Source organism: Leucoraja erinacea, chromosome 26 (assembly GCF_028641065.1).
Source record: "Leucoraja erinacea ecotype New England chromosome 26, Leri_hhj_1, whole genome shotgun sequence".
Taxonomy (NCBI): domain Eukaryota; kingdom Metazoa; phylum Chordata; class Chondrichthyes; order Rajiformes; family Rajidae; genus Leucoraja; species Leucoraja erinaceus.
In genome coordinates, this window is record NC_073402.1 from 24,278,788 (window position 1) to 24,306,355 (window position 27,568).

Below are 27,568 nucleotides of genomic sequence, written 5' to 3' on the forward strand. Positions count from 1 at the left end.
TGGAAACATTCGAGAAACACTCCTCAAAATTTATGTTACACAATGACCTCCAAGTGATTGACAAAATCAACATTGAAACCATTTTGGATTGAGTTCCGGAAAAATGGATTGTACTTCACTAAAACTAATTTGCTCAGAGGCAGATGCATGCAGCCACCATCTGTAATTATGGACCCAAATATCGGATCATAAATCAGCTAATAAGTTAAATGGTTAAATTCAACTTACTGATGCCACCCTTCACCATCTGAATACAGCAGGTTCTCCATTGTAAAAAAAAAATTATTACTGACAAAAGTTGATCTCTACTTATTTATTGAAAGTTACACAAAAGTTTGATTTTCAATTGTTGTTACCTATGAATGCAACATTTCCAGAATATTTTCTATCTCACAGAAGACACTCAGTATAAAACTTCATTGAATGCAAGCATTACCATCGATCTGGCTGAAAATGTAAAAGCTGTTAAAAATGAGCTAAATTCCCAACCTATGTAAATAGCACAAGGAGAGTGGGAAACACCCAAAATGCAAGGCAAGTTATGATTACATCTCAATGCAAGCAAATACAGTATTGATATGAAAATAATGTATTTGTTGTCCACTTAGGAATGCCTCCTTTTAATTCAATTTTGATTTAGAACATTTCAATTAGGAGGAAGGTAGTGGATAGGCTGGGTTTGTTTTCTTTGGACTGGGGTATCTGATAAGAGTGGACAAAATTATGAAAGGCAGTGTGGATAATGCAGAACTTTTCCCCATAATGTAGATGCCTAAATCGTGAGCGCAGAGGTTTAAGTTGGGGACTGAGAGGGTTAACAAGACAAAGATTTTTTAAACCCAAACGATGGTCACTAACTGGAAATCACGACCTGAGAAGTTGAAGGCAGATACTCTCACAATTAAAACAGTACAGTATTTGATTTCCAAGGCATAGAAAGCTACAGACCAAGTACTGGTAAATAGGAATAATGCACGCTAGATGACCACATAGACATGGTGGTCTAATGGGGCCTGTTCCTGTGCTGTGTAACTTCATCCAGCAATCAAGAGGCCACGACACTATGCAATTATAGATCTCCATCAAAGGTTCTCAGACAATTCAAAAACATTGGTTCAAGATACAAATTCTTCTCCCCTCCCTTGCTGTTTCTTCACCCTGGCTGTATGAGTTTGCAGATGATATGAAAAACTGGTGGTATTTTAGATAGCAAGAAAGGTTGTTGAAGCATGATATAGATCATGCTGGAAAGTTGTAGGGTCCGAGGGAGTGCTGATGAACAGATACAAGCCCATGAATCCCCACAATTGCCAGCTGTCTAATAAGGTGATAAAGGAGGTGTATGGGACACTCAACTTCATTAGCCATGTCTTACAATGCAAAAGCTGGGACTTCATGTTAGCTTTACAAAAAAAAAGTTTGACCACACCTAAGAGTTCTGGTTGCCACACCAAAGGATATAATTGTGCCGGAAAGGGTGTAGCGAGACACACCAGGAAGGTGTCTGGATTGAATAATTGCGCTGGTAAGAAGAGACTGAATTTGTTTCCCCTGGAATAGTGGAGGCCGGGGAGGTATACAAACTTATGAAGGGTATAAACAAGGAAGATGGCAGAAATGCTTCCCTCATACGCAGGTGATGGAAAGTGGAAATTATGTTAAAGATAAGAGGGGTGAAAGTAAGGTCAGTTTAGATGGAGATCTGATGGCTATATTTCCTCTATCCAGACAGTGAAGTCTGGAATGCTTTGCCTTCAGTGGCAGTGGAAACAAAATCCACGACATTCAAACATTGAGACAAGTACTTGAATCACCCAGACATGGAGGGCTACAGATATACATGGGTAAGTCGATTAGTGCATAGGTACAATTGTGTTTAGCAGATAAGCGTGCATTAGAAAAGATTCAAAGCACTGGAGGTTCCAAGGAGGCTCAAAACAAGGAGAACTACTTTAGGTAGATTACACCAAAGACAGCCTATACTTTTTAGAGCCATTTCCTTCAAACTACTGCTTTGGTATCTTACACTTTCCAAACAGGCATTGATTTAAGAGGCATTTGCTTAATACTGCAGTCGGGACAAGGAGCTGGACAGATTTTGGTACAAACAGTCCATGGGTTATGCAAGGGTTCCCTTTCTGAGAACTATCCATTAGTCAATATATTTGTAAATCAATAACATCTGTTTTCTAGAGTAACCTTTATATCATCATACATACACTTGCTATTTTTCATTGAATAATTATTACTCACTTGAAAAATGCCCAGAAAATGTATGGGAAAATTTGAGGAAATGTAGATTTCTGTCAGATCATTCATAACCAGGGAAACTCCTGGAACTGCAAATGAGGACAAAGAAAACTGTGCCTAATGAACAGTTCTGAAGTTGGCAAGAATAGAACGAGATTCTGGAAATTTAAACAGGCCAATTAGAAATGGCAATTAAGTATCTAAGTTAAAGCTTAAACTTTAATCTAACGTAAATTTAAACTCAAGTTTAAAGTTAAAATCCAAATTTAAACTGTTGAGTTATTTTTTTTAAGCCAAAATTCACAATTTAAACTTAGTCCTTCCTATACCTTTTAAATTGTAGGAAAGCCATTTTAGAGGTCAATATATTTAAATATTTAAACAGTTAAAAATGTTGCACTTATCCCAAAGTTGTAGTGGTCAGCAGATCCAAACCAGAATCAGACCTCCTTCAGGGAGGCAGAGAAATAGACAACAGAGGAAGCAGCAGGATTTTAATGCATTCACTATGGAATACCAGTATATCCCTGCCTGTACAGGCTGGACTGTGCTTAGTCCAGTTGTAAAATTATATTGGAGAAGGTACAAAAATCTTTAACTTTGCGTTTAAATCCAACCTATAGGATTAGTACAAGTGTCAGAGATAATAGGGAGAAAGGCAGGAGAATGGTGTTAGGAGGGAAATAGATCAGTCATTATTGAATGGCAGAGTAGACTTGATGGGCCGAATATACCTTATATGATGGTCATAAAGACAGCCGAAAATGGTATATGGACACACTGATCTGTTTTGTAGTCAATGCCTACTATGTTCTGTTGTGCTGAAGCAAAGCAAAAATGTCATTGTCCTATCAGGGACACATAACAATAAACTCTCTTGAATCTTTAATCTTGAAATGATATTTTTGGAAAATTAATTTCAAACCTAGTCCCATTTAGAATATGGCACACAAATTTAGATGGGTTGCGCTGAAAAAGGAATAGTTGGACAGCAGAGCAATCACCCTAATGAATGGGATCACAAGAAGTTGTGTGCTATCTGTTTAAATTAACATTGCAGGTATAACATTGAAATAATAATTGAAGCAATAAGCAAATATAGTGGAGGTCACCCATTTCCATATAGTACTCTGTCTTGTGAAGCACAAATAAATAATTTTAATAATGTATGCAGTTGGGTAAAATTTTTAATTAGCCATTATAATTGGTTTCGCTTGAAAATTCAAATTCAAAAGGTTGTCTAAACTTTTAATTTAGACATCAATGAAGCACATCAAGTCACTGAACAAAATGTTATTTTTAATCTACTGATTTTTGCATGGATTGATACAGAATTCATGGTATACAGGGGACTTGATCCAACTGGTCTGTCAATTATCACATTTATTTTGCCCATGCTCTCAACCAATTTCCCATTAATCATACTATTTATTCTGGGTTTTTTTTGTGGTAGTGGGTACCACATTAAGGGCAGAGTCTCAACACTCAAAGAGGCCGTTTAATTTACTGAGTTCCCACAGACCATTAAGTATCCATCTGCACTAAAGATAGACAAAAAATGCTGGAGTAACTCAGCGGGACAAGCGGGTCGAGACCCTTTATCAGACTGAGAGTCAGGGGAGAGGGAGTTGGAGATATGGACGGGCAGGGTGTGAAAACGAGACATCAAAGGGGATGGTGCTCAAGGAAAATGTAGAATCATTGTTGGCTAGGGGGAGATGAGAACAAAGCTTACAGAGATCAAATTTAATCAGGAGTCAGACTGGTCAGCGAACGTGGGGAGGGAGGGATGAAGAGGGAAAGCAAGGGTTATAAAGTAGATTGGATTGTAAGCTACCAAAGCGAAATATGAGGTGCTGTTCCTACAATTTGTGTTGAGCCTACTCTGACAGTGGAGGCGGCCCAGGACAGAAAGATCAATGTGGGAATGGGAGGAGGAGTTAAGCTGGGAGACTACGCAGGTTTTGATATATTTACATATACATATATGCGCACACACACATATATATATATTGTCCACACCTGGAACAGCAGATCCAGTGGATGAGGTTGGAGGAGGTGCAAGTGAACCTCTGCCTCACCTAAAAGAACTGTCAGGGTCCTTGGACGGAGTCAAGGGAGGATATACAAGGACAGGTATATCTTCTGCAGTTGCACGGGAAAGCAGCCCGGGGGGGGGGGATGAGGTTGGGGGAGGTGCAAGTGAACCTCTGCCTCACCTAAAAGAACTGTCAGGGTCCTTGGGGGAGTCAAGGGAAGGTACAAGGAGGACTCTGAATCTTCTGTTGCAACTGGGGGGGTTGGGGGGGAAGGGATGTTAAGGGGTGAAAGGTGAGGACTCTGTCCCTGTTGCAACTTGGGGGAGGGGGAAGGAGAGCAAGAGCAGAGCTGCGGGGTATCGAGGAGACACGTGTGAGGGCCTCGTATATGATGGCAGAGGAGAACCCCTGTTCCCTAAAGAATGAGGACATCTCAGGTCTCCTCGTATGGAATACCTCACCTTGGGCGCAGATGCAATGTAGACAGAGGAATTGGGAGTAAGGGATAGGAGGCAGGGTGGGAAGAAGTGTTGTCTAGATAGCTGTGGGAATCAGTAACATTTCGCCCTCAACTACCTCCCCCCCCCCCCCCCCCCCCCCCCAAAAACAGATTTTACACTGCCAATCAAACTATTGAGACGTAGACGGGCGCCCAGAAGAAACCCATGAGGTCACAGGGAGAATGTACAAACTCCAAACAAAGAGCATTGGAAGTCAAGATTGAACATGGGTCCCTGACGATGAGAGGGACTACACTTGGCGCAGCAGCCAAACTTTGGCAGTAAGATCCAGTACAGCAGTGGCCTATTCATCTGTCTATTGGCATGGTGGATTGATTAGCAATCCTGGCTGCTAAGAATTTATACAATGTTTCACATCCTTAGGAAGTTGCAACCCACCTTGTAGGGTATTTGTGTAATGCTCAGTCAACTACACAAGGATGATGTGGCAGCAACAGAGTGCAGAATAGAATCACCAGGATGTTACCTGGATTGGATGGTTGTAGTTATGGGGAGAGATAGAATTGGCTGTGCTTATTCTCTATGGAACACAGGGGGTCGAGGAATGACATTGGAAATTTATAAAATTATGAGGGACATATATTTTCCACACAAAGAGTGGTAGTTATCTGGAACAAGCTGCAGAGACAGCGAAATTAGATACAGCTATAACGTTTAAAAGGCATTTGGAGAGGTGTTGGTGTAGGAAAGGTAGACATGGATGTGGCTAACACTGGCAAGTGGGATTAGCACATATAGGCATTACAGCCACCATCGACAAAGACAGCAAAAAGGGGACCCTGCTTCTGTACTGTACTATTCGATGAACATTCATCAATTTTTCACCAAGCTTTGAACAAGAGCAAATGCTAATTCTTTAAATGTCGTCTAAGGCACCACTCCTCAAAACTAAACACAAAACCAAGGTTTAACATTTGGCCCGAAAAATTGTATGTTCAGTAACGCAACACTCCTTTATTCATATAATACTTAAATGCCAGCCAAGAATGTGCATCTTCAATGTTTGGGCTAAACACAGAACATCCACCCTTTCACCAGCAAATAAATAATTGGTTTACAAACCCATCCTCTTTGCTCCTAACTAAGAGCAGCATGCAATATATCAATTTGACAAAATCTTTTAGCAACAAATTTGGAGTTAAATGCTTTTTTTTTTTGTTTCAAAGTACAGGAAGATTTAAATGAATTTTTATCTAAAACTGCCTAGCTTCATTATTCTAACAAATTTCCCAGGCAAAGTAGTAATGATTTCATGCCAGATATCAATTCCAATTAAATAGGCGTAGGCCAAATGCTCTACTCAGATGGAAGAGATAACCAGCCTCAATGATATTCATCTGTTCAAAATAATGAAGATTAAATCAATATTCAGAAATAATGATCCTTCAACAATTATTTAGTCACTTTGGTTTGACGTAAAGCAATTTTTTAAGATTTAAATATTTTGAGGTCAAAATCTGTTTGCCTGCCTATAATTTAGAAAGTTCGCATTTAAAATATAATTTCTGATAACCATCCAAGATCCTGAACTTCCAATTGGGTATACTTACATTGAAAAACATATTTTGGTCTTTACTAGCTCCACTGAAGGTGTATTTTTTACTAGTCATTATATACTTGGTCCCCATCTACATCTGTAGCTGCCCTTGGAGACTGACAGTGAGAAAAGTTTTGTAATGGAAGATTTTGTATAATTGAGTTCAAGAATTCTGAAGGTCAGATGAGAGATAGTGATGTTATCCATGGTCTTCTGAATGATGAAAGTTCACGGCTCCGGGGCATCACTGCACAATCTTCACACGGTAACTATTGCAGCCACAGTATCCGAATGAGGGAGAGATGCGACATCAAGTAGTCTGCCTTGCTTAATGCGTTCTCTGGTGCACTTTTTATATTGTTGACCTCATGGTAAACTATCTGACAAGTTGAACAGCACAAGATAGACATCCATCTGTTTATCTATGTTTTATGTGCTTATTATTATTACAAACCCTATTGATGTGGGAAATTTAACACATGTCTTCAGTCAGTCACCCAACATCACCATAACACACACACTTAAAATAGCTATCACATTTGGAGTTAGAGAAATTAATATTCTATTATTTAGGAAAATGTCTTCCAATTCAAACAATGATTTATGACAGCTTCAGCCATTGTGATCTTTCTTCATAGATTCTTCCTCAATACTAAATTAGTTGCACTGCACATCACTCCATTAAAATCTGAATGGAAATGACAAACCCCCAAATACATCTTGCACATTAAGAACATTGAGTCTGTCAGCTAGGACTGGTCTAAATTACGAGCCAGTGGCTTAAATCAAGGAATGAATCCTTTGCACTAAATCAATGAGCTCAACCAAAAGAACATGCATAAAAATGTACTCAACAGGTGATGACAGAGCAAAATGAAATTATATTTTTTCAAAATATATTTAAGAGTAATTATCACTCTGCTTGTTGAGTAGCTACAGTCTTATCTTAATGTATCCCCTGATTTCTTCAACTGGGTTCAAATCTTCTAGCTGTGTGGTCAGTGCAGTTATCACCATTGTTATTATTTCAAACCATAAGTGAAAAGAGAAATCACATTTGAGCCAATACACTTTTATTATATGATATACTTGTGCGACACCCTGAATTTATCGCCTCAATGCTTCATCCTATTGTAATACAACAGAAAATATTATCCAGACACTACCCAAGGTTCGAAGGACAAAATCTAAAATGTCAATAATTGCAGGTTGAGGGATTACAGTGCAAGAGCACACTGAACATTTCACATCCCTCCTTAATGTTTTCTGATATCTAGTGACATTTATAAGCCATTAAACTCAGACAAAATTAGGATTACCAGGGTTTAAGTAAACAGATTTTCTTGTATATGCATATTAAAAAAAAAAGAAACTTAACACTTAATACTCAAAAGTTCCAACTGACTTTTGAAAGTTGACAATTTTCACCATGTTACAACTTTCCAATTAACATTTCTTAGTATGACCAACCTTTTTAACACACTCCTCCTCCTCTTGACGTTTTTCGTAATGAGAAAAGTCATCAAAGATGGAGGTCATATGCTTGTAACTGGCAATAATTTTCAGAACCTGCTTGGCCTTTTCCAAGGGCACCTCCTGAGTGTCTCGGGAGTTGGTGACAGGTTTATTCTCATTGTTTTCCAGACGAATATGCCGCAGTTGACTATTGGGCACGTCCTTCACAAATATCCACCTGACGTCAAACCGTCCCTTCCACTTATCCTGAGACCACACCCCAGCACAAGTGTTGTAGTCTACAGTTGACTTCATCTCGGCAACACCACAAAAGTGACCACTCCCATTGACACTAAACAAGAGGTAAACAGGGCCCTTGCCGTTCATCGTACGGTAGGCTGCATCCAGTCTCTTGTTGCCATGCTCGGTACTACACCAAATGGAATATTTAATAGAGCGATGGATGTCATCCTCAGAGTAGCTCTTAATGATGAAAACTCGTCCATGTTTGGGGTTCCAGTCAAAATCCTTAGGGTTGTAGTTGTTGACAGAACGCAATTTCTCCAAAACTGGGTGCGCTTCCACTGAGGCAGAATTTGAATTCCCATGCGGCAGCCCGATGCCTCCAGCATCCACGCCATTTTGGCCAAATCCCGCAGCACGGTTGCGGGGTGCAACCCAGCGATTTGGCTGCGGCTGCTGCTGCACTGGCTGTGAGGACACCTGCTGCTGCTGGCCCGAGGACACTTGTTGAGGCTGCATATTGACCACCTGTTGGTTCACTGGCAGCGGAGGTGGCTGGCCTTGTTGCTGGCCACTGGCATGAGTTGATGGCGGAGGAGCCGTTTTGGCCACTGTCCCTTTGTTATCCCAAGTACCAATATCCATATTATGTTTAATTGGAGGTGGTGGAAGAGATGGCCCACTGGACCCACCTTTTGCTTTCTTGGGTTGGGGTTTTGCAGGCTTGCTTGCAATGTCCGCCCATGAAGCTGGCTTGGGGGGAGCAATTGTAGTTGGTGGCATGGGATTAGAAGGTATCGCATTATTGGAAATAGTCGATATAGGATTGCTCCCAACAGCAGAACCTACCATTTTAGATACATTACTAGCAACCTCACCACCACTTATTTTCAGTCCTGCCATTCCATGGTCAATGCTATTCATACCCGGTGCTTTATTCAGTGTATCGTTGGCAAAGGTCGACTGTCCATCCATCATAGCTCCGCCCAGAGAGCTAGGAGGATAGGCATAACTGCTGGGGCTATAGCCTGAGCTTTGAGTGGACTGTCCCTGAGAACTGCTGGTCCCCCAAGCTGAGAAGTCCACGCCACTCGGAAAGAAGTTAAACCCATGCTGGCTCATGAAAGGAGTATTACCCAAAGTCCCAGGCTGTCCAAACATAGCATCAGGTAGAAAATGATGCTCTCCATTACTCAGCTGTCCATACGATGTCAGATAGGGCATAGGTGGATCTCCTCCAGTAGACCAAGCCGCCTCACTCAACGAATACTGGAACCCTATAGATGGACTATAGTAACTTGGTAGGTAGGAGTCAGACATGGCAGTATATGTATTATTCTGCAAAACAAAAATAAAAATATTCAGTAATGAAAGACATTACACAGAATGAGCACTTTGGACAATCTAAATTATATTAAAACATTTAGATTAACTGCCAATGAACAGCATAAATATGCAACGCTCTTGCTGGGATTTTCATATCATTGATATAGCTGCACAAAGTTATCATAAGCCACTTTAAACATCAATTATAGCAACAGAAAGAAATGTGCAACAGGAATCTCAAGACCATATGGTCGATATAGTACAACCCCATAATTATAAAACTATTACAGATTTGCGATTGGAAACTACTTGGTACAAGACATTTATGGCTAAAGAATGAAATTTAAAAGCCATGTAAAGAACACATTAAATTGGAATAAAAATTAGAAATTTCAGATTCCCGAGTTTGTTATCTTTACATTTACTGCAATCTTTACTCCACATATATCCAATCTTCATACAATAGGTCTATCACACATAAGATATTTTTATGTTGAAAAAACATTGCATGTACAATTACATTATCTGGAAACATGGGGAATTCTGCCCATATGGGGAATTCTGCCCTAGTCACTAAATGGCAGAATGGATTATACGTAACATAATTTGAGGGCATGAAGATTCTTTCTGTTAGCATTCCATCTTTTATGGAACTAGTCTGATTATCTAAATTCAGCAAAAACTTGTTCCTAACTGAACAGATTATTAATACTAGTCCCTGAATAGAATTATACTAATACTAGTCTAGCATAATGTTTGACAGTGCTTGAGAAAGCATGAAGCACAAAAGTTGCGCTTTTACCCAATTTGGAAATGTTCACACCATTTGCTTCTATTAACATGTCCCACAACACAAGTACAAATTTTTAAGTACAAATCAGCTTGCAAAATACTTCCAACACTCTATACACAATATCACAATCACACAAAATTGACTGAGCAACAGCTAATCGGGTTTCAACTTTTTTCCGTGCAATACATAGGTTTAAAATACTTTGCTTCAAGTACAGCTCAGACTCTGCAAAGCAACTTGGCTAGAAACATTTACATGGAAGTACATAAATGTAATCTTTACTGAAGTTCAAACCATATGCATAATTATATTGTATTAAAATTACGAGCATAATGGAGAAATACCACAATCTACTATTCATTTCTATTGCAACAAATCACAGGACATATCCTTTGCAATGTTGAGAGCACAAAAAAAGGAAACATTATATCATTTTCCAGCAAGATAAAACCAATACTTTATTTGGAATGGTTTTCCAGCTACAAGCTGATTGCAGTTAATTTTCCATGAGTTAACTGGATATAGCTTGATTCCCCTTCAATTTGACATTTAACTACATTTAACAATTTGACATTCCTGCACGATCTCCCTCGTAACATTCAGATATCTAACCAGGAAGAGACATTAGTAATTTCCCCTCAAAGGCTTAACAAAGATGGGCACCAAAAATCAGTGATCTTACACAGTAGATTCTTGTCCCATTATTGCAGCTGCTTTAACTAAAGATGTGCCTGAAACTCCATATAAAACAAACTAAATATATAGTCTCAGAAGAAAATGTTACAACTGCTTGCATTTACAGAAGATGCCAAGTGTGCAAACTGCTACCTGAATCTCACCTTGGGTCTCTGTGAGTCACGACTCCATAGGAAACAAACTGTCTCTTTATTTGAACTTCATAAGGTATAATAATAATAATAATAATATATTTTATTGTCATTGCACATAAGTGCAACGAGATTTGGGTATGCAGCTTCTACCTGACAGTTGTGAGCAAGATAGCAAAAAAAGTAGTTTTGGGAGCAGGAGAGGAAAGGGGTGTTTGGGAGAAGAAGATTGCAGAAGGACTAGTAAGGAATACTTCAGCAAATGATTAATCAGGACCAAACACTTGTTATGGGACAGGAAAAAAGGGACCCAGCAGATCTCACTTAGCTGCAGCAAGATTGGCAGTCAGTCAGGTTTTAAAATGCAACTTAGTGAAATGAAGAATTCAATAAGAGCAAGGCGGGGCAAGAGGAAGTTGGAGAACAGGATTTATGGCCAGGAGAACATTTAAAGATTTGGCTTGAGACCAAGGAGGAAATTCAGGGATCTAAGTGATTCTAAACATAAATATTTCACCATTGAGGAGCAATATGCATTAAGTTGTAATTTAGTTTAGTGAACAGTTGCTCTAAATGAACAATTCACACCTTGATTCACACTTCTGATGTTTTTCAGGCCACCTATGAAAAGATTGGCAAAAATATAAAACGGACAACTATGGTAAAGGAATATCACCGTTTTGCCACTATCTGGACACATATTGGACTGCATAAATCTACTGGAGGCGGGAAAACGCTATCTAGTCAAAAAGTAACAATCCAAGAAGGAATCCCTTGCAAATCTGAAATGGAACAATTGGAATGGAAAATTGAAGGGGAAAAAAAATTGGAAAAATAGGAAAAGCTTCGAACAGAAAATCTGAAAAGTCATAGCGAAAAGCTATTCAATCAGAGTGCAAAAACCCAGAGCCTGAAGTTCAGGTGAAGCATGAAAAGATAACTGTGGGTGTGGGTCAGCAGACATTAGGATTAAATATTGGCATGAGAATATGATGGAACTCAACACAAGGTTGATTAAATGAATGGCACTTGGGACAAGTTAATTAGTTAGCGAGGCAGCTCTTTTCCCGTCAATCATAACAATTGACAAGTTAAGAACATAGTCTTGGATATCATGTGAATTAGAGGTGGAGAAAAAGGGAGACCTGGCACCAGATATGACTAAGTTTATGGTAATAAGAGGCTGTGGTTAAGGACAAGTAAAGAAATTCAATGATCTTGCAACATAAAGGATATATGTATGAGGTTACGCAGGATACTGAGGCATTAATTAGTCACTTGTATTTATAGCATTTCATTTTAAATTTCCAGTGTCTGCACTTTCTTGCTCCCTATGCTGGGGAGAAGATAATTTTTACATTAAAATATTGCAGATGCTGAAAATGAAAAATAAAAACACAATTGAAATATTGATAATGAAAGGTCAGTGACATTAACTCTCTCCATAAATGTTGGCTGCTGTAAGCAGCATCTCCAGAAGGTTTTCGTTTTAGGCCATTGTATCCCCTTTTGTGTCATTCTGGCTGAAACCGGTAAACTTACCAAGGCCATTCAATCATGATGACTAAGTATTGTCTGAGCTATCGGGGAGAGAACCTTTTAGAAAATATTTTCAAATGGGAGTGCCCAGCTTATTTATCTCAGCCTCCATCAATGAAGTTTTGAAATATTAATCATATCTCCCAGCATTCTCGTCCTTTTTATTGCCTTTTAATTCCTCTCATTCGGATTAGTGCAACTGTAATTCCCCAAGATGTTTTGGGAGACATTTCAAATACCTGGGTGGGGATTCAAAACACACCGAAGAACAAACCAATATTAGGTTTAGAATCTTACAGTTCCTAAGTAGTTAAAATTAAAAGGAAATAAAAGTTTACAAGATGCTAGGGGATTGGAGGGTGGCAAACACAGAGAGTGGTGAATCTCTGGAACTCTCTGCCACAGAGGGTAGTTGAGGCCAGTTCATTGGCTAAATTTTAGAGGGAGTTAGATGTGGCCCTCGTGGCTAAGGGGATCAGGGGGTATGGAGAGAAGGCAGGTACGGGATACTGAGTTGGATGATGAGCCATGATCATATTGAATGGCGGTGCAGGCTCGAAGGGCCGAATGGCCTACTCCTGCACCTAATTTCTATGTTTCTAAACATTGTGCCTTTATTTAAGGGTTGCAAAAAAAATGGCGACAATAGACCAGTAAGCCTAACATCTGTGGTAGACAAGTTACTGGAGCAGAGCAGATTCAAAGTGATACATGCATTTGGAAAGATGTGGTTTGATTAACAATAGCCACGTTGGCTTTGTATCCGGGAGTCAGGTAGTCAGGGGCTTACTGGTCTTCATCAGTCAGGGCATTGAATACAAAGAGGCAACATTTTCCACATAGTGGGTTGTACGTATATGGAACAAGATGCCAGAGCAATTGGTCCATGCAGGTACAATAATATAATTGGACAGATACGTGGATACAAAAAGTTTAGAGGGATATGGGCATCTTGGGCACATGGACGAGTCAGGCTGAAGGGCCTGCTCCCCTACTCTATGACCGATTTCCACAGCCAACAATTTTTCCATTTTCCGATCTTAGTGTTCTTTTGTGGAATTGTGCACATAATGTTCTCTACACATGCACAAGTAAATTAATCACAAAAGTTATTTGCTTGTAAACACATTTAACCCCTGGCAAACTATTATTCTTCAGAGTACTAATAACGAAAGATGGTAGAATTTAGAACTGGGGGGGGGGTCAGGGTCATAAAATAAGGGGTTGACCTTATGATAGATCTTGCAGGAATGTTTGCATTCCGAAGGTAAATAGCACCAAAATATCCTAACATACAACTGAAACTTGTAAACCATGGTTAGGCTTTAGTTGGATGGAAAGAAGGAAGGCAAAAACAGATGATATACACATGTTAATAATATGCTCACATTACCCAAGATTATTTAAAATATTCTTAGACAACCTGGGCAGTTGTTCATCACAACAATCAAAGCCATGTGATAGTTGCAAAGAGTAATCAAAGGTTAACCCCCCCCCCCCCCCCCCCCCCCCCCCCCCCCCCCCCCCCCCCCCCCCCCCCTTCCCTTAACCTCCCTCTACAACTTTAAACTTTTCTATGTAACCGAGAAAAAAAACAACAAACACCAAATTCAACATTAATACCGGGGCAATGGCAACTTTATTCTTGACAAAGTTTTCAACATTCTCTAAATTAACATTATTTTTTCCTCTCCCATTAAAAGCACACTTATTAGTAAAATACACACACACTCACCTGCCTGGTCTGAGTGTTCAGATAAGGCTCAAAATCATCATCATTGAGTGCATCCTTTTGGTGAACTGCTCCATTTTGCACTATAAAAGAAATGGTCACAGAATCATTGAGAAAGTTATGGCACAGAATCAGCCCAATGAGACTACGCCAAACATCAAGCATCTATTTTCACACCAATTCTACACTAATCCATTTTATTCTCCCCACATTACCATTAATCCATGATTCCCATCAGTCCTCCCCACCCGTAGAGTCTACCAATCATCTATACACTAGAGGAAATTTATAGCGGTCAATCTTTTGCGATGAAGGAGGTCATCACAGCACCCAGAGGAAACCCATGTAGCTATCTAGGAGAATGTACAAGCTCTCTACAGACAGCACTATGGGTCAGGATCAAAACCAAGTCACTGGAAGGCAGCTGCTCTAATTGTTTTTGCTACGATTGGAAGAGTGTGAAAATGGAGGAGGAAGAGTGGGAAAATGGAAGGGGGATGCAGAAATTCAATAGTGCCTGATCAATCGAAGATAGACACAAAATGCTGGAGTAACCCAGTGGGACGGGCAGCATCTCTGGAAAGAAGGAATGGGAGACGCTTCCGGTCTGACTGCAGAAGGAAGAAGGGTTTTGAACCGAACGGTACCCAATCCCTCTTTCCAGAGATACTGCCTGTGCCGCTGAGTTACTCCAGCATTTTGTGTCTATCTTCGGTGTATAACCAGCATCTGCAGTTCCTTCCTACACAAAAAAAAACAATAGCAGCAAACCTCCAATAGCCAACTGGGGAGTCATTAGCCACCAGGACTAAATGAAAGCTGGATCTGGTTACGTATGAAATAGAGAACTGAAAAAAAATTAGATGGAACACAAAAACGTCTTGTTTAGCCCCATTCCAATAGCGCTTTGTCCCAGATAACTTGCAGAAAGAGGAACAAAACATTAGCATCCTTACTAGACACTCCTGCACTTTTAAACTGGCATGACTCACAAGCTCACCATAGTCTTATTTACTTAGTAGGCAAGTCAAGCACGTGGTGTAACCATTCAAAGATATGGCATTCCTGCCAAGCTAAAATGCTAAATGCCTTTCCTGGTACATTGGTGCGTTAACAGGGCATATAAACACCAGGCAACCAGGAATACATCCCTTGTCCAGCACTTTGAATATATATCTTAGGAGTTATCAGAAAAAAATTGTACTTTTACATGAACGTGTCGACAATGTGAATTGCAGGTTCCAAAGCAAAAAAATGAAATGATCAAATTCTGCCTAGTATGCATTTAGAAAGTCGCATTTAATCCTAATTGTAGATAATTTGTGCCAGAGCACAAATTAAGTTCTACAATGTCAGAGCAATACCAATCTAAGAAGATGCAAATCAACCAAAGTTCCACACCTAATCAAGATAAAATGTCTTCTGTAGAAAAGTCCAACATCTTTGGACATCCACCAATTTAACACCCCCAAACAGTACCCACAGCAATATTGAACCTCACCGATGCTTATGTACCCCATACTCTAGCACATACCTTACACCATGATTATCCAAGACCACACTCACCCCAACAACAGACTGTTTTCCCTGCTGCCCTCAGGGAAACGGTACCGGCTGCTCAGGGCCAACACGGAGAGAACGAGGACCGAGTGTCGCCGCCCCCCCCCCCCCCCCCCCCCCCCTCCCCCAGCCCCCCAACATCCAAACCCTCCACACCAGCACCTGCACCCCCGCCCAAAACCCCCCGCCCCCCCGATCAAACACACACTGGGACTGAACTGGATGGAACATGCTGTCATCACAGGTGTTCCACAGCACTTGTCACTTTGCTTGTAACAGCACTACTTGTTATGTGGTATATTTATGGGGTATGTGTTATATGTAGGTAGTGGGTATTGTTTTATGTGGGTTATGTGGTATCTATGGGGTACATATTTATTATGTGTTATATGTGGGTATTGTTTTATGTGGGTTATGTGTAAGTGGGGAACCATGCACAACTGGACTTAAGCTTTTCACTACTGGTTATACCTGTATAATTGAGTATGTGACCAATAAACTTAAACTTGAACTTCTTGTACACTGATGATAAATAGGGTGCTGGTGTAACTGTAAATATTTATATTTGAATGTGTGCTTATTTTTCCAGAAATACAGGTTATTTAAACCAACACAAACAAGTTTACTCCAGGTGAATAAACTTTGGAAAGAAATGAGTAATATCTTGCCTCAAAAAGACCACATCATAATGACAGAAAATAATGGGATGGTTTAAGAGTGGTAACACAAATGTAGCCAGCCCCAGGGTGTGGGCACAGAGCAAAATAACACATATACTTTGTTGACCTCATTGATAAATATCAAAATTAACAAAATTTTACAAATGAACACAAGGACTTCGACTAAAAATATGGGCATGGCCGAGTGCTAATGGTATCAAATGGATCCAAGTTTTTCAAGCAGACGACTTTTTTTTGTAATCGAGGCTTTTTTTTCTCAATGGCCAGTTCATTGTAAGATTGTTAAACACCATAAAATGAAAATCGTCATTCAACGAAAATTTGTCACACAACAGACTGCAGATGCTGGAATCTTGAGCAAAAAAAAACTGGAGGGATTCAGCAGATCGTGCAACATCTGTGTTTCGGGTCGAGAACCCTGTGCAAGGACTCAAAAGTGGTGACATTGCCCTCCCTTATTTCTAAAAACACTGATTTAAACCTTCAAATCGTAGAAGTGCGCCATTTTTTGAAAGAAAAATCTAAACCCCAGGAAGATATACGATCAATCGAAATCTCGAGAAAACCCAAAATGATGATGCTACAGAAACACATTAGTCATGCTTCCTGTTCAGGGTGCGATGTGTATCTTAACGGATCTTTTAAAATAAATCTCCCGTGACAGGTTTATACCCCAAGGCGGGCGGGGGGATAAGGTTAAAAGGGCAGTGAAGGGACGGAACGGAAGGGACGGTTGGGACTGGAAAGGGGGAAATTTATCGGGGGATTGACTCAACTCGAGCCCCAGGCTTTCAGGCCTGTCCACTGCCGTTTCCTTCTTACCCCACCCCGCTAAACGCACGAGATTTCCTCAGATACAAAATGTTGGGAGTAACTCCGCGGGTCAGGCAGCATCTCTGGCGAGAGGGAAGGGGCGACATTTCAGGCGGGGAGCCTCCGTAAAGACGTCTTCAGACAAGTCTGACCCGAAACCTCAGCCGTCCCTTCTCTCCGGAGATGTTGATGTTGCCTGTCCCTGTCCCGCTGAGTTACTCCAGCAATTGTGTGTATGTTTGTGTCCGTCCATCTTCGGTGTAAAACCAGCATCTGCAGTTCCTTACTAACACGAGTTTTCTTCACCCCTGGCGTGGATGTGGAGGGGGAGACGGTTTCGTTTTGTTTTGGTGGTGGGGGAAGGAAGGGGGAGCCGCTCCCGCCTTTCACACGCGGGCCCGGCCACCATTTTAGAACCAAAGCCCAGGACAGCCCGAGACTGCGGGGCTTTCAGTCGAGTCGAGCCTAGTCCGCCTTACCTTTGTTTCCTTGGCCTTTCGGTCTCTGCGTCGGCGGGTTTCCAGATAGTGGGGAGGGAAAAAAAGAAAGAAGGGAAGAAATCATTAATGGCGAGGGAGAGAGAGAGAGGCCAGGGCCAAGGCCGCGGCCTAGCGAGTCACCATCATCCTCCCACCCCCGCGCCCTCCCGTACATCCTCCCCCCTCCCACCACCACCCGCACACCCCGTGCACAGGGAGACTCGCTCCCGGAGAGGGAGGAATGGAGGGAAGGAGGAGGGTAAACGCCGATGCTCCGTACCTGATCCAGGACGCTGGTGGCCGACATTTCTTCATGAACCGAGAGCAGGGGGTGTGGGGAGGGGAGGGTGAAGGGGAGGGGGGTGGGAGAGAGTCGTTACGCGGCTCCCGAGGCTGTGGGTTGGGCTCCGAGCGGCCTGGCACAGGCGGGACCGGGTATTTTCTAATCTCTGCGCTGGATGGGGGAGGGTTGTTGTTGATTTTTGTGGAGGTGGTATTATTTTGTTTAATATCCCACCCGCTTCGAGCGAGTCCCGGCGTCGGTCTCGGTCCCGGTGCGATCGAACGCGGTGCGCTCCTGCTATCGACGGCTAATGCCGCTCACTTTCCCCCTCCCCTCGGGACCAACGGGCTGGGCTTGCTCTGCTATTGCTGTGCTTCACTCCCTCACTCCCACACACACACACACAATGGCAGCGCCGCTCGCTTGGGCCGCAGGAGAACCGCTCCCTCTCCTTCCCTTCCCACTCCAACCCCGCCCGCAGCGCCACCTGGCAGGCCGGCGGACCATTCCTCACTGTGTAGGAAGGTGGACACACACACACACAGACAATAGGTGCAGGAGTAGGCCATTCGGCCCTTCGAGCCTGCACCGCCATTCAATACGATCATGGCTGATCATCCAACTCACAGTATCCCATCCCTGCCTTCTCTCCATTCAGATTCAGATTCAGATTCAATTTAATTGTCATTGTCAGTGTACAGTACAGAGAGTCCATACCCCCTGATCACTTTAGCCACATCTAACTCCCTCTTAAATATAGTAAATGAACTTTAATGCACAACTTTACCAAATTTACCACTGAGACCTCATTTTACGTATAATGTACAGTTGCGGTCACCATACTACAGGAAGGATGTGTTTCCACTGGATACGAGACAGAGAAGGTTCACTGGGACGCTGCCTGGATTGAAGGAATAACACGGGGAAAGTTTGTATAACATAGAAACATAGAAAATAGGTGCAGGAGTAGGCCATCAGATTCAGATCAGATTCAGATTCAGATTCAATTTTAATTGTCATTGTCAGTGTACAGTACAGAGACAACGAAATGCATTTAGCATCTCCCTTGAAGAGTGACATAGCAAACGATTTGAATAAATAAAAAAAAATAAGTGTCGGGGGGGGGGGGGGGGGGGGGGGTGATTGATAGTCACCGAGGTACGTTGTTTAGTAGAGTGACAGCCGCCGGAAATAAGCTGTTCCATTCGGCCCTTCGAGCCTGCACCGCCATTCAATATGATCATGGCTGATCATCTAACTCAGTATCCTGTACCTGCCTTCTCTCCATACCCCCTGTACCCTTTAGCCACAAGAGCCACATCTACAAGTAGGCTCTGCAGAGAGTCTACCTGAAAGGTCACCCATTCCTTCCATCCAGAGATGCTGCCTGTCCTGCTGAGTTACTCCAGCATTTTGTGTGTCTATCTTGGGTGTGAAGCAGCATCTGCAGTTCCTAGTGTAGGAAGGAACTGCAGAGAGAACAGAGAGGTTGAGAAGGAGTTTCTTCCCAGAGGCCATTAGGACTGTAAACTCCTATCTCACCAGGGACTAACTTTTACAGTACCACTCTACTGCTTTTTTTTAAAATTGCTGTCTTTTTCCCTTTTTCCTTCCGCCCACAATATTTAATATGTGAAAGAATATGTGATTCTGTTCCATTCTGTTTATAGTTTGTTTGGTTGTTTGTTTGTCTTTTTGCACAAAGTTCGTGAGCATTGCCACTTTTCATTTCACTGCACATCTCGTATGTGTATGTGACGAATAAACTTGACTTGACTTAACTCCCTCTTAAATATAGCCAATGAACTGTCCTCAACTACTTTCTGTGGCAGAAAATTCCAGATTCACCACTCTCTGTGTGATTTTTTTTTCTCATCTACGTCCTAAAATACTCCCCCCTTATCCCGCTTACACACAATGCTGGAGTAGGGAGCATCTCTGGATGGAAGGAATGGGTGACGTTTTGGGTTGAGACCCTTCTTCAAATTAGCATCTCATATGGTCATAAGGAATAGTAGAATTAGGCCATTCGGCCCATCAAGTCTACTCCACCATTCAATCATGGCTAATCTATCTCTCCCTCCGAACCCAATTCTCCTGCCTTTTCCCCATAACCTACAGACACTCTGATGATGGGATGTAGAGGAAGGAACTGCAGATGCTACTTTGCACTCAAGCTAGGCACAAAATGTTGGAGTAACTCAGCAGGGCAGGCAGCATCTCTGGAGAGAAGAATTAGGGGACGATTCGGGTCGAGACCCTTCTTCCTGTCAGAGAGAGGAAGAGAACTTCAAAGTAGGCATATCTTGAGCAGATTTCGCATTCAGATTCAGATTCAAACTTTGTCATTGTGCAGTGTACAGTACAGAGACAATGAAATGCAGTTAGCATCTCCCTGGAAGAGCGACATAGAATATGAGCAATAAATAAATATATTTACGTGCATACAGTCATAGTGCAATTATTATTATTTTTTGTGGTGGAGGGGTGTCCGGGGCGGGGGGGGGGGGGGGGCCAATCATTGTTGGCAATCACCCCAGGTACAGACTGTTGAGTAATGTAACAGCCCCATAGGGCTGAAGCTGTTCTCCTGGACCAGGCTGGTCCAGCAACGGAGATACCTGTAGCGCCTCCCGGATGGTAGGAGGGTAAACAGTCTGTGGTTGGGGTGGGAGCAGACAAAATGTGTAGGAAGGAACTGCAGATGCTGGTTTACACTGAAGACTGGACAAACGTTTCTTCAGATGGTTCAGATATGTTTCCCTCTCCTCAAACTCTCAATCTGAAGAAGGGTCTCGACCCGAAACATCACCCATTCCTTCACCAGACATGCTGCTTGTCCCACCGAGATACTCCGGCATTTTGTGTCTATCTCCTACTCCCTTTCCTGATGGTCACCCATTTACCTCCTGCCTGTACCTTAGGTGACTCTTGGCAAAGTCTTCCCCAACCTTCTCCTTCTAAGAAAGGGTGTGGATGTCACCATGTGGTGCAAGAGTATTTTGTGTAGAAACTTGAAATTGCAGATGCTGCTTTGTACACAAAGTGCTGGAATAACTCATATGTTCATCGCATTTTCTCCAGTATGGCTGATCTATCTTTCCTTCTCAACCCCATTCTCCTGCCTTCTCCCATTAAAACTTGACACACCTATTAATCAAGAATCTGTCGATCTTCACCTTAAAAAAAATACTCAATGACCTGGCCTCCACAATCGTCTGCTGCAATGAATTCCACAGATTCACCACCCACTGACTAAAGAAATTCCTCATCTCCTTTCTAAAGGTACGCCTTTTTATTCTGAACTTAGCGGGCCAGGCAGTATCTCTGGAGAGCATATCTGTCTGACCCGCTGAGTTACTCTACCACTTTGTGACCTTTACGATTAAACAGCATCTGCTGTAGCTTGTTTCTGGCATTCCATCGCTGGATATTGAGAGCTAGAATTTCCCCCACTTTCCTCTTCAAACAAGGGAAGGGATATCCATGTGTAGCAGCGGTTTTTTTTTGTGTAGACTGATGTGAACACCACTGAGTATGACATAATTGAATGCATAGGCATTGAAAACGTATCAAGAAATTTTGCACTTTTTTGTACGTATTTCTTAATTCCGAATATATATTTTTAAAATTGTAAAATAAATTGCCCCCGGGTGTGCCCAAAGTGCTGGACTAACTCAGTGGGTCAGTCAGCATTTCTGGAGGACATGGATAGATGATATTTTGGATTGGGTCTCTGAAATGTAGCCTATCTATATCCTCCAGAGATGCTGCCCAACCTGCTGAGTTACTCCAATACTTTGTGTTCTATGCAAGGTTCCAGCATCTGCAGTTCCTTGTGTCTTTAATTATCTCAGTGCCTGAAATAATTCTAATAATTATTTACTGCACTTTTTCTTGAAGATCTTAATTTGGAGTGTCAAAACCCGGATCAGACACCAGAATTAAGGTTTATTTGGCGTAGGCCTCTGTTCAGAGAGAGTTAATGTTTCAGTTTACTAAGCTTTCAATGGATGAATGGTTTCTTTATTGTCACAAATACAGAGATATAGTGAAATGTTTGTTTTGCATGCTATCCATCAAATCTTGCAATACATGAGTACAATAGATCCTCCTGGAATAGTACACAGGGAGTCACTATGTTCCACCACCAACTTGCAAGTCCCAAGTCTCTGAAAGGTCCGATCTAGGCCAGGATTGCCTTTAGGATGTAGAAGACAAGGTGAGTATCCAAGAAAAACAGATGTGGTCACAGGAAGATGTAGACACAATGAATCACTGATGCTCTAATCTTGAGTAAAACCACAAAGTGCTTGAAGAGCTCTGCTAGAATCCCTGGAGGACATGGCTACTCAACATTTTCGGGTTCTCTAGTTATCTAACATTTTGGGTTCTTCAGAGTTATCTAGTTAATCTATGTTCCACTTTCTTCAAAGCCCTGCAAATTCCATTATGTGCATTCCAATTCCCATTTGATTGTTAGTATTGAATATACTTGCACCACTCTTTCAGTCATTTGATCTCAAATTGTAATAATTAGCTATGCAAAACTCCCTTCTGCTTACTTTGTTCACATCTCAAGCATGAATTGACTGGTTGTTGCCATGGAAATTATTTCTCCTTTATTAAAAGCATTAATTATATTGAACACTTTGATGAAATTGCTTCTTCTGTAAGAAAAAAGCCCATTTTTCCCCAGCCTCTGCTGCCAAGTCCCTCATCGCTCATATCATTCTAGTGAATCTCATCAGTATCCTCTCTAATAATTTAACATCTTGCCTAAACAGCGGGCCCAAACTTGAACACTCTGCCAGCTGAGACTTAAGCAATGTTTTACAAAGGATTAACATAAATCCTTTCCCATTGAACAAGTTGAGAATGGCATGGAGTCTATATCAAAGAACAACTTTAAAAATGCATACATGTAGGTCTCACTTTTCCTCTGCCCCTTTAAGATCATATCATTCTTGTTGCTTTCCACTATTGTTCCAAGCTTCACACATAATACTCTAAGGGGTGAATCATGTCAGCTATGGCCAGTCATTCCAAAAGAATCTCCAGGGTTCAATCCAAAGACACAAAATGCTGGAATAAATCAACGGAACCGGTAGCATCTCTGGAGAAAAGGAATGGGTAATGTTTCATGTCAAGACCCTTCTTCAGTCCGAAACGTCACCCATAGCTTTTCTCCAGAGATGCTGTCTGTTCTGCAGAGTTACTCCAATAGTTTGTGTCTATCTTCGGGGTAAACCATCAATGTTAAGCTGGGAAAATTCCATGCAGATCATACACCTACCTATCTGGCAGAGAGCCCCAATCCACTTTCATATAAATCTGTGTTTAAGAGGGAACTGCAGATGCTGGAGAATCGAAGGTTACACAAAAAAGGTTGCGACTTTTGCGAAGGTTTCGGCCCGAAACGTTGCCTATTTCCTTCGCTCCATAGATGCTGCTGCACCCGCTGAGTTTCTCCAGCTTTTTTGTGTAACCTTCATATAAATCTGAATTCTCACCCTTCAGTGTGGGGAGTGAACACTGAAAGTTTGTCTATTCCTTGACTGTGCTGTTGGGTGACAAAGCTCTACCCAAGCATTCCATTGATATGGAAGGTACGGGGTGGGAGATTGTGACCTTCAAGTGTTTCGACGAATGCAATTAACCTGGCGTGCACAATCAAATAAGATCAAATAGAACAAGCTGTCCTACTACTTTAGGCTGTGCACACCATAAGCAAGAAGAAGATGGAAGGTACAATGTTACATTATGATAGTCGCAAATTGAATTGCGTTTTATGACAACAAAAAATTGCAAAGCTATTGTAAGTCTCTGAGCTGAGATCATGCGTCTTTGAACATGGACGGGCTGTGGGGAGTTGGGAGGAAGTAGATTTGAGATGCAATTGGGTGGGACCTCAGCACTACACCATCCGATGTCTAGTCACCACTGTGTTTACTTTGGTTTAATGGATGTCTCCCAGATGCAGGAGCCTCGCAAGATTCTACAAATGCATCTGTACCAATTAGCAAGGGTGTGGTTAAAGTGTAGGCAATTATTCCAGGCAGCAATCTGGGTCTGGAAAGATCTGGTAATTAGGTTTCTCTATACTCTCCTGAATCCCTCTCTGCTCCCACTGTTTACTATATTTCCAAGTTTCATATCTGCAAAGTTACGTCCTTCATTCTCAAAATTAAGTGTCATTTATCAAAAAGCAAGTAATTTCAATTACTGGCCTGTGTGCAGTGGCTGAATATTTCTTATTTTGTTTTATTTCTTTAAGATTTCTGTTTGATAGAGACTTACAAAATCATGAGTTTAAGAGAACAATTAATGGCTGACCAGGGCTCTTGATTTAATGTGGTTGGTAAAACATCCATGCCTACCAAGAGGAAATGAACTATTAATTATACTCTGAACAGTTGATATTGTAAGGAACTATGTTAAACTGTAATGGCTGCAAATTAAATTGTGGTTTATAATGGTAAAAAATGCAAAGCTATGTAAAGAATAGGGAAATTAGACTGCCTTGATCACTTTATACAGAACCAACACAGAATCAATGGGCTCATGGCCCCTTTTGTGTTGTAGGTTGTGTGCAATACCAAAGTTATTTTTAAATCTTGCTGCGTGCTGATTGACTACCACATATGGTTTCACAACTGCAATGCCTTTATTTCAGAAAATAATTAATTAGCATTGAAGGCTTGGCATATTCTAAAAGGTGTTACATATGTATATAAGTGGGTGGTGACCAGAAAAGTCACCTATCCAAGTTCTCCATAAATGCCGGCTGACCCGCCGAGTTGCTCCAGCACTTTGTGTCACCTTTTACATAAATATATTCCTTCTCTGCAAATGACATGCAATTCAAAAGGAGCTCAGGCGAGCAATCATTATGAAGGCCAGTTGTGAAACAGAAATGATCCACAAGGAGGTAAACTTATTTTTTATATGCCATTCAAGGAAAATATGACTTGTTCTCAATCAGGTAGGAATGGAAAATAAATATTCCATGAAGAATCCAAATAAAATCTAGATTAATAATTTACTATTTGTTATAATTATTAAGGTTGTCATTTCCCTCTCCCTGGAAGACATCCTTGACTGAGAAGACACTTTCAAATTTTCTGAATCACTAGATTAGTACTTTATTATTTTCAAAATTATAGATCAGTAATATGAACCTCTGATTATTAATTACAACAGCTAATAGCAGATTTAAGGGGGAAAATAAGATTTAACAAGTATATTCCCAAGATCAAACTAGAAAGAGTGTAGAGAACATTTACGAGGGCCTTGTCAGGACTCGTGGCCTGAGCTATAGGGGGAAGGTTGAGCGGGCTAGGACTTTATTCCTCGGAGTGCAAGTGGATGAGGGGTGATTTTATGGAGGTATATAAAACCATGAGAAGAATAGATAGGATAAATGCAGTTTTTTCCCAAGGATAGGGGAATCAAGAACCAGAGGACATAGATTTATGGTGATGGAGAAAGATTTAATGGAAGCCCGAGGGACAACGGGTTTTTTTTACACAAAGGGAGGTGGGTCTATGAATAGAGCTGCCAGAGGAGGTAGTTGAGGCCGGTATTGTCACAATGTTTAAAAACATTTGAACCGGTACGTAGATAGGATTAGAGATATGGAGCTCCCATCAGCTGCTGTAAATCTTCCCTTCTTATCCATTCTAAGAGTCCTTATGCTCAAATGTCAACTGTTTTCTTTCCACAGATGCTGCTTGAATGGCTGAGCTCCAATAATTTTCTGTTTTTGATCAATTTTTCACTAATCCCACATTTTATATGCATTTGCTGGTTCCTGTGGGTATTGGTTATTTGTGTGAAAATATATTGTCTTTCAATTTTGTACATCATAAAGGTTCGATAAAGATTTATTGTTTTTTGCATCTGAAATTGTGAGATCTTAGGTATTCTGATTTAAAGTAAAGCATGTACCTACAAAGCACCCTCCATGATCTCAGGGTGTCACAAATCACTCCATAGCCAAATTAAGTATATTTGAGTTAAATTGTTATAAATTGGAAAATTCTGCAGTATTCATCATCTACAGTTCCTGCTTTGTATATAATCTGTTGTTGGTCAAGAAATATTGACAGAACACCAAGGAGAACTTGTTCTGCTTTGAAATAGTTCTGTGACATATTTTACATTTACCTGTGTTTCATGCATCAATGACTCCACGGCATTGCCAAGCCTCCTGGTGTTTCAGGGGTATCAATGTGGATTGTGTTTTCAAGTCCCTAGAATCAAACTTAAACTCAACTTCAGGGACAATTTGCCATCCTTTAAATTGCCATATCTATCATCACACCCACAGTGATTAATTCATTCACTTCCAAGCATCCAATTGCAATAAGAATCGAGCTGCAAAGATTTAAAAGCTGTCATCCCAGATCAAAATACTTCACTGCCGTAGTATTGGGTGATGGTTCACCTTGGATATTAGTCTGAACACCAAATTATCATCATCCCACTAAATTTCATCAGCCATTTATTTCCTCATCCTTGGCCCTTAATAAAATAAAGGACAGAGGCAGATGTATGCTTCTCTACCATTGAAGAAACAGATGAAAATGACACACAGTTCATCCGTAACAAATGCCCCACAAAAGATATGGTAGTAAGCAAAGTGGGAGCAAGAAATACTACTATTCAGCCTGTCAATTCTCATGGTTTGATGAGATTATGGTTGAGATTTACTGCATTTTAATTCTCCTCCTGATTTTGTATCCTCAAATGACCGTGGCTTGTAATTATCTACCCATTTTTTGGATATGAAATTTATTATCGACATGAAGATATTTGCACTCATTTTACTATAAATTGCCCAGGCTATGATTTTAAAATTTTGATCTTTTATTTATCCACCAGCGTAAAAAATATTTTTATCCTCCTCCTCCAAAGATTATGCAAAGAACTTAAAGAATAGAATGGAAGAAATGCTCAGGGAGACTGTTGCGGTGTAGAGATGGAATCTGTAAACACAGCCAAGGCCATAATACATAAACAAAGTGCCTAAAATATTGATCATTTGCTAAAAACAGAACTGGTAAGCAAAGGTTTGGTAAAAAAAACTTAGGTTTTACAATTTGCACTATGATTTGGTTCAAAAAATATTTCAATCGTTATAAAATGCTTTGGGACAGATTGAGATTGTGAAAAATACTGTATACACCCAAGTTCCCAGAAAAATCTTAAGGGGACGATTTAAGCAAAACTTGCATCAAACTGTTTTGCACAACAATGATCATTTGTATTTCTATTTTAAATATTTCATATATTAATTCATTCTTGCCCCTCAATATTAATTATTGGAATAATTATTCCCCAAGTTTCAAGGTTTAAAGAAGTCTCATGGCATTCCTCGGCATCCCCTTTATTAGTGGAACAGCCCCCAGCTCGATGTACTCCATTGCTCATTGATGGCATGCTTAACAACCATACAAATGCTTCATGACCAAGTGAAGTCAACCATT

At 41.0% G+C, this 27,568-nt stretch overlaps 1 protein-coding gene across 2 annotated transcripts in view; it reads right to left on the reverse strand.

Moving 5' to 3' along the window:
• Positions 1 to 18,504, reverse strand: part of ythdf2 (YTH N6-methyladenosine RNA binding protein F2) — a 29,545-nt gene extending 11,041 nt beyond the window's left edge. The window contains exons 1-4 of one of the 2 annotated variants that reach the window (XM_055656444.1): positions 18,075 to 18,504; positions 17,795 to 17,819; positions 14,266 to 14,345; positions 7,818 to 9,383 (exon numbers count right to left, since the gene is read on the reverse strand). In XM_055656444.1, coding sequence (XP_055512419.1) covers positions 7,818 to 9,383; positions 14,266 to 14,345; positions 17,795 to 17,819; positions 18,075 to 18,101 — 1,698 coding nt within the window. In that variant the 5' untranslated portion in view covers positions 18,102 to 18,504. The remainder of the gene's footprint in view (positions 1 to 7,817; positions 9,384 to 14,265; positions 14,346 to 17,794; positions 17,820 to 18,074) is intronic. The other variant, XM_055656445.1, reaches the window with a different exon arrangement.
• Positions 18,505 to 27,568: the final 9,064 nt, after the last annotated feature.